Source organism: Alligator sinensis, unplaced genomic scaffold, assembly GCF_000455745.1.
Source record: "Alligator sinensis unplaced genomic scaffold, ASM45574v1 scaffold766_1, whole genome shotgun sequence".
In the NCBI taxonomy this organism is placed as follows: Eukaryota; Metazoa; Chordata; order Crocodylia; family Alligatoridae; genus Alligator; species Alligator sinensis.
Window position 1 is genome coordinate 944702 of NW_005842390.1, and position 8660 is coordinate 953361.

General features: G+C 40.5%; 1 protein-coding gene across 1 annotated transcript in view; it reads left to right on the forward strand.

Moving 5' to 3' along the window:
• The window catches only part of LRIF1 (ligand dependent nuclear receptor interacting factor 1), a 10728-nt gene that overhangs the window by 1311 nt on the left and 757 nt on the right, over positions 1–8660 (forward strand). The window contains exons 2-4 of the mRNA XM_025211154.1: positions 1295–3395; positions 5762–6034; positions 8453–8660. The exon at positions 8453–8660 is cut by the window's right edge and continues 757 nt beyond it. Of these exons, the coding sequence (XP_025066939.1) occupies positions 1295–3395; positions 5762–6034; positions 8453–8660 (2582 nt within the window). The remainder of the gene's footprint in view (positions 1–1294; positions 3396–5761; positions 6035–8452) is intronic.

An 8660-nucleotide genomic window follows, 5' to 3' on the forward strand; every position in this document is an offset into this window, starting at 1 on the left:
TGGCCACAGAAACGCATCAGCAGCCTCCCTACTCATTATTTTTACCAACAAGGTGTGGCAGGAAAGACTGGAAGGTGCCGTCAGGGTGCCCTAGGGGCATCACAGCCATCCCTGGGGACTGTGTGTCATGACAATTAGATTCTATATATGGAAAATGTATAAATTTGTTATCATTTTCCAGGTATGGAATCTGATTATTGGAGGCTTGCCTTGAATTTGTCCCCTCCCACTGCCATGGCAGGGAAAATAAATCAGGGGGTCAGGTAGCCTTTTGCTCTCTGTCTCCCCCCAATTTTTTCCCCTGAGAGCCGCTCCCCCTCTCGTTATTGTCAGACCCCACTCTCCCTGCGCACATGGAAGTGAGAAGCAAACTTGAAAACAGTAACCGTGAAATCAAACATAGCTGTAGCAATTTGCATATAACCTATGCACTTAGTTCATCCAGAATTGATGCATGTTACCTTTGTTGGAAACTGCTGCAAGCTTTAGCACAGGTACAACATAAACACACTTTTGAGCAGCACTTTTGCACCTACTAATGTGTAGTACAAACCGTGCTTGATATTAGTCCAAAGCCAAAGGCTCGTGATTTACCACATTGTTCATTGGGCTGGGCCCCAGCATATCAAGCCACAGTAATCCTGTAAGTCAGCACTGTTCAGTGTATACAGACACCCACCCCATGTGCTAATTATCCCCTGCTCATGACTGGAACTGGGTGTTCTTGTCATTAGTTGTGGGATGCTCCAAAAATACATATCCAGATGAGGCACAGGGCAGCTTCCATCTTCACCTCAAGTGGGGAGGGCAGGGCCACACTAAACCTATGCACCAGGCTGAGAGAAGGGATGACAGAGGGATTCTGGGTGAATGTTATGGCTCACCAAGACTAGAAAAAGTTGGCACTATGGAGGACTGCACTCAATGGGCACTACCATACGTTTTACTCGGAGGAGATAACCTATTCTTGTGGTAGGTTCCCATCAGCATGTTTGCCCAATGTGGGCCACGTGTTTTACAGTCATGTTCACTGTTGGTTGCATTTAATCAACTTCATAGTTGGTTTCCTTTGCTGAGCACACCCTGCTTTTGGCAGCAGTTTAACTATAGACAATGTATTTAGTGAGAGTTTGTTATATGCAATTATAAGACAAAGGGGCTTTTTTTCCTCATGCCATTCAGGTGGAAAAAAAGCCTCGTCTTGTATTCCAGTAAATATGGTATTAATTGACGTATCTGTGCGCTGATCATTTATATTACACTCTTCTTCTCTTTTCTTTTCTTTTTTATTAAGCATTGCAGGCTGTATGTACCGAGTAGTTCAGACGACTGGGCCAGATGGAATAAACCTTCTGAAGTTGCTTCCAATTTCTAAATCCTCTGGGAATTTTGTGCCAATTCTTCCGTCTACAGTCAGACCTGATCCTGCTAGAGCGAATATACCACAGCCACTTCATGTTACTTTTAAGAGACCGGTTGCCAATACTCCCACACCTTCAACTGTCAAGATACCTGTTTTTCAGACAACTAATCCTGGAAAGATTATTCTTACAAGGGCACTGGATAAACAGGAAAATCTTAAAGTGACTTCTGAGAAAGAGAGCTTAACTACAAAAACTGTTCCTATCATTCAAAGTAATCCTGTTTTAGTTGATAGACTGTCTTTGCAAAATATAGCTGTATCAGCTTCACCTAACCAGAATAATACAGTTTCGATGGATAGATCATCTTTGCAAAATACAGCTGTATCAGCTTCACCTAACCAGAGTATTTCTGTTTCAGTGGATAGATTATCTTTGCAAAATACTGCTGTGTTAGCTTCATCTAGCCAGAACAATTCTATTTCTGTTGATAAACTATCTTTGCAAAATACTGCAGTGCCGGCTTCATCTAATCAGAATAATTCTGTTCCAACTGATAGACTATCTTTGCAAAATATGACCATCCCAGCTTCATCTAACCTGAGTAATTCTGTTCCAACTGATAGACTATCTTTGCAAAATATGACCATCCCAGCTTCATCTAACCTGAGTAATTCTGTTCCAACTGATAGACTATCTTTGCAAAATATGACCATCCCAGCTTCATCTAACCTGAGTAATTCTGTTCCAACTGATAGACTATCTTTGCAAAATATGACCATCCCAGCTTCATCTAACCAGAGTAATTCTGTTCCAACTGATAAACTATCTTTGCAAAATATTACCATCCCAGCTTCAGCTAACCAGAGTAATTCTGTCCCAGTTGATAGAGTACCTTTGCAAAATGTTGCCGCACCAGCTTCATCTAACCAAAGTAAAACAGCATATATGTTTGTAAATTCAAGAAATCTTCCAGTGACAGTGAAGTCTCCAGTACTGCCCTCTGGACATCACCTACAGATACCAGCTGATGCAGAAGTTAAATCTGTGCCGGCTTCTTCTTTGCCACCTGCGATACAGCAGAAAATACTGGCAGCTACAAGTACAAATGCCTCTGGAGCAACTGAAGCCACAAAAACACCAACCGTTATTTATGTATCACCAGTAAATACAGTAAAAACTGTCGTGCCCAAGCGTTTGCCTGCCATTTGCCCAAAACCTGTCACAGAAGTATCAAAACCATTAATCCTCACAACTGCACAAACAACAGTAAACAGTTCTGTTCCAGGAGTGGTAACTTCGAATGGCCAACCACCCCAGCAGCCTCCAATGAAATGGGTTGTGCAAGAAAGTCCAAAGTCAGCAGCACCTTGTCTTGTTCCAGTAAAGTCGTCAAATAACATGGCATCAAAGATCTTGAAAACCTTGGCAAATATGAAGAATGTAGGAATTAACTCTGCAAATATTTTACCAACATGTTCTACTAGCTCTAGCGGAAGCCAGACAAAAATTACTCCCATTAAAGATAATGCTCTGGTGATGTACAATGGCAAAGTCTATTTGCTGACCAAAAGAGGGTCTGATGTTCTGTCAGCCCAAGTTGACACTGTCACCCCCGCTACTGATGCTCAGTTTAGAAAGGAGGCAACCCAGTTGATTGACTCAAACACAGTTGATAAAATAACCAATAAAGTGGTAAATTTAGTGTTGTCAAAAAGTAAAGGAATTGTAATTGCTCCAAAGGATCCCAAAACATGTCTAAATACAGAATCTGTTCCACCATCTAACTTAAAAAACAGCCCCAAAACTGCAACCACGCTTCTTGCAACACCAAATGTTAATCAGCCTAGTGCTTCTGTAAACCAGACTGAGGCTTTGCCCACAACAGAAAGCATTTCAAGTGACCTAAATCCTATTCTAAAAGTGGTGACAGATGAAAATCTGAGCAGTGGCAGCAAAGAGAAGGATAGCTCTGCAGCAACTACTGTTGTAGCTCACCCTAAGCAGCATTGTGATTCCAGCGAAGAACAGAAGGTAATTTTCTACCATAAAATTTGCCCATGTCTGTTTATGCCAAATTACTTCTACAATCCTGATTCTATTTGAATGAAGCCAGCCTTGTGCAAATCAAATTTTCCTGTAAACAGATGTATTGCTTCCCACAATTTTAAGTCTAACACTGTGGTTCTTACCAAAATTTTACCAAAACTAAAAAAGACTGCGCTATGCAAATGAGCAAAGCAGGAAAGGAAAGGGAAGAAGAGGAAGAGTCTGAGTTTTTAAAAATGAAAATGTAGGGAAGCCTTCTGTTTGTTAGAGCTTTGGTTAAACTGTACTTGACACTGATGCCTTAGTTGAGGATGTCCATAATCTCTCCATGCAACACAAAGCTGTTAAAAGGTAAAGGTCAGATATGGGGAGGAAAATAAAGAGGTATGAATTAAGGACAGGCTACAGTGTTTCTCAACCCGTGGGTTGCGACCCAAAAGTAGGTCGCAAGAATATATGAAAGGGTTGCGAACAAACTTTAAAAGTGGATTTTCCTCTAAAGGAGAAAAACATGAGAAGCTGTGGTTTTTCTCTTGCAGACTGGCAGAGTTTCAGCCTGCGAGGGGCTGCTTGGGCCCCCCCTTCCCCACACATGGAGGGGACTGGGGCCTGGGGGTGAGGGGCACAGGGTTGGGACTGACCACTGATCATTACAAATGGGTCCTGGTACAAAAAAAGTTGAGAACCAAAGGTTGGGATAAGGACAAGATGCATAATAGCAATTATCGTGTCATTCTGAGACAGGCTAAGTACTGAACTAAGGTTAAGTTTGTTTTATGAGTGTGAGTCACTTATGACATCACAGTCCCACCAACTGTCACATTTGAAAGAAGAACAGCCAAGGACTTGGCTGGGGGGAAGAGACGTAGATGATGCTTATCATTCCTTTGCTCATGAGAAATGGGCTCCTGGTTAGTACAGTATTTTCATTCTTAGCTATTTTTGACTAGGTTTCCCAGCCTGCGGCTTGTGATTCTGAAGAATGTGTAGGGGTTACGGGGAAGCAAAGGAGACATGAGGTAATTCTCAGGTTTGGGGGAGCTGTAGTGTGTAGCTGTCAGCCCTTCCCTCCATTGCAGGGCCCTGGATTGACTGGTCAGTGGAGATAAGAGCCCTTCTCAGCCACATGGAAACAGCTCCGGAACGGGAGGCTGGTGGAATCAGAGGCAAGAACCTAATACTGATTGGAAAACAAGGAAGTGCTGGGTCCTGTATGCGTGTAAGCCAGATGAAGGAGGAAGAGAGGACACTTATTAGTCCCTTCCCAGTCCAGGGTTATAAAAGGATGTGAGGGAGAAAGATATATTCCCTTGGGAATATGAGTTTGGAGCAGGATGGTGGGGAACCTCCAAAAGTTGGTTTGTTAACAGTAACCTTTCCCAACCTACACTGCACACATATTATTTTTTCTGAAACATAACCTGTAAAACTGCCAGAAAATTATTCTGTGACTCAGTCCTACAATTCTTTATACTTGAAAAGATGCTTAAAAAGTTAATTGAAATCAGGCTGTCAATTATTTTGTGGAATGCAGGCCAGGAAAGGTTGAGCCACTCATTCCCCTTTATATTTTTTCCCCCCAGCCTTATCTTGGCTCTTGTCTTCCTTACTTGCAATCAAGCACATATGCAAGTCAGGCATACTTAGCATTTTGCACATAGTTTAAATCACAACAACAGGTTACAGACTGTCATTTTAGTTCATTACATCTCCCGATCCTAGATGTAACTGAAACGCTTATTTTATTTTTCCTGTCTGCTTTGTGTTGCCCTTATGTGAGTTTTCTCAATTCCTGTAGCAGCTGGGAAGACCAGATAATGCACCAGATGTGTGGCTTGCTTCTTTTCTTCCTTTCATTTCCGCTTTGATATGATACATAAGTGCGCATGTTCTCATACGGGTTTTAGTATATTGATGCATGAGAGGCCTCAATGGTTAGAAATTACTTTGGGTTGCAGCAGAATTATGTACTGAGGACTGTTAGTGGCATTTGAACACATTCTGATCCAGGAGATCAGTGCTGTAAATAGTATTGCCTGTTATCTTTCTATTCCTCTGTTTCTTGGCATTTTCAGAGCTATGGGATAAGTGGCTACTTTGCAGCTCATTCTGCTTTTTTAGTATACTTGTGATTCTATACTGTTGTCCATAAATTACAAGTACCTTAACCTATACATCTTTTTCAAATTCATACATGAAACACAGCAACAAAAATCAAATGCTAAAATATTATTCCTCAAAATAAGTTGAACGTTTCTAGGTTAGTGAACACTTTTAAAAACAGATTTCAGCATTTTAATGGTCAGAAGCTTATAATGATTAGTGATTGTGTCACTATTTATGTATTTCAGATCCAGAGTGAGAAGGTTTGTTCATCAGAAAAGACTGTTCAAAACACTTGCAAAAAGGAACCACATCGGAAACAATACCTTGAGCTAAGAAAGAAATTCGGTCTCTCTAAAGAAGAGAGAGTATATCTAAAGAGAATCCCTTTTGGGATCTCTCCTACAGGATCTAAAGCAAGTGTATCCAGTATTAACTTAAAGAACAATGATTCTTGCAGTGCATCACCACTAGAAATGGAGGTAACAACTAGGAAACAGGAAAATGCTGAAGAGAAAAAGGTATCTCAAAAGTTTAATGTATGCCCTACAATAGGTTTCATTTACATTTTTCAAAATAAGAATTCTACTGGTGATTAAATCGAAGTGTTTCGAACACAAGTGAAAGTAATGCAAAAGAAAAGGCAGCTGAACTAGAATGCTGAGTGGTTTAGGAGCTCTGGGGGGATACAGGGATTCCTTGTCAGGCTCTGGAGCAGCATTTCCTAACAGTGTGCCACTGGCCTGTCAGCATCCCACCCATGCTCCGCATCTGGTATGCCACGGTGCTTTTTTAATTTAGGTGTGCCACTGGGCAAAAATAGGTTGGGAAACGCTGCTCTGGAGAATGTACAAATGTAAGCAGCAGCTAAGTGTTTCTTAATAGTACATCATTCCTCAGGTGTTATTTTGGAGTGCTTTGGCTCTTTTGGGAGTGCTTCAAAGGGCACGTACATCTGTACAGTTTCCTTTTGAAGCGCTTCAAAGCCACTTTAAATGCTTCAAATGGTGATGTCTTTTCACACCCTCAGCGAAGTAGTTATCCAATAGGGAGAAGTATGCAGCCTGTTGTTCTACCAAATTTCCTCAGTTCAAGTTTGCTTTATGCCTTGGCTAGATCACAGGTCTCCTAAAATAAGCTACTTTTTCCCTCTAGCTAACTATAATCCATAGTCAGGTTGTTGCTTAATCTTTCATTCAATAAGTAAAGTAGTTGAGACTTATTTTAGTCTGTCCTGGTAAAACAGATTTTATTTCTCTATGATCATGCTGTTGCTCTTCTCTAAATCCTTTTCAGTTTGAATAAAATGTGTGAAAACCAGTACTAGAAACACTATTCCAGTAATTGCCTTAATGGTATAATATTCAGAACTAACAATTATCTTCCTCTTCCTTCTTGATAGGCCTGTTTATTTCCCTATTATATGCAAGGACTAGAAACTGTATTAATTTTCCATATTTTAAAATTCTTCTAAAATCTAGATGTGATTTGTCCCTTCATTTACTAATTTTGCATGACTGCTTAAACATGAAAAAGCAGTGAGGCTCATCTAGAAAGATTTGTTCGTGATTAACCCATTCTGTATGTTGTCATTAGTTCAGTTACCTTGCACAGATTTATTTTTTAAATATTTGTTCCATTATTTTATTAAGGATAGGAAATGGGCTTCTGGAGTGGTAGTTGATAGAATCATACTGCTTGGCTTTGTTAAAACTAGTGATAAATTACCATGTTTCTTTGCATACCACATGCCACCAAATAAGACACACATTTTGTTTTGGAAAGGCAGAAGGAAAAAAGAAAAGATTTTTCTGGATTCTCCCGGCCATGGTTAAAGGAGGGCTGAGCCCTCCAGCTGCACGGAGCAGGCATGCAGTCCCATAATCATCATCATTCCCTGTCTCCCTGTTGCTAGGTTAGCAGTTGCTGCTAATTTAGCAGCATGTATGAGTGGTCATAGCTGTGTTGGTTGAGCAGCAAGAAGAGAAGTGACTTGGCTCCTCTCTGTGCTCTATGCAGCCGAATGGTTTAACTGTGGCTGAGCCAATGCCAAGCATAGCCCCCTGGTACCAGACCAGTGTCCCTCTGCCCCCGTCCTGGCACATTCATCCCTTAAGACGCACATCACAGTTTGAGATGGCTAATTTGGGAAGATGCATGTGGCATGTGAATAAATAAAGTATTTTTCCTCCATTTTTCTGGTACACCTCTTTTTTGAAATTACTTCCTGGAAATGGTTGCTAGTCATATAGTAACTTCTTGCCCATTCTTGAATGCATTAAGATGCATTTTATCTAACTTCTCAGCTTTTAGCCAAGACTGCTTTCTCCAGTTCCATGGTGCTGCCTCAGATATTTCTACTAGACCCAGTCGAAGGCTTTCTTCACGTGCAATACTAAAAGTTCTTTAGACAGAATGAATCATTCACTATGCTTTACAGGGGTCTTATTCATTACAAATGTTGAATAATGTTAGCAGTTAATGACTGTGTGGGAAGGTAGGTATAACATTTCATTTTAAAAAACAGAGCAGCTATGCAGAGGAAGGTGGCACAGAATGTATTTGTCTTCTATAGAAACACTTTTTAAAAATTATTTCAAATAAGGTAGCTACATACCTATCCTAACTCTCATAGTAGGACAGTACTTTAAGAGTTGAACACTTGTTTAGTAACAGTAATTGTGAGGAACTTCTCCAGGTTTAGAACTTGAAGGCATTAAATTGCTTTTCTGTCCAACAATTCAGTCCTGGCCTGGCTGATCCTGGATCGGCTTCCCCACTGCCTTTTTTTAATTCCCCGTTTTGAGGAAGAGAAGAAAGACAGCATAAAAAGTTCCCTTTTCCCTGGTGTGGAGTTGAATTTCAGAGGCAGATATCTATCAGTAACTTAAATTTGATATAATTTTGAATGGAAGTATTTTTTTTTATTTATTACATAGATAATTGTAGACCTGGAACAAGATTGGACTAAAAAAAGAAAAACAAAGCCCTTCCCAGTGCCAGACAATGCAAAGAAAAAGAAGACAGCCGTCAATTCACTGACAAACCCAAGTCTTGAAGATGACAGCACCAGTTCCATTATACTTAGCAGAATTACTTCACAGCAGAAAAAAATCCCCACCTCTAGCAAATCCTCTTTAGGGAAAG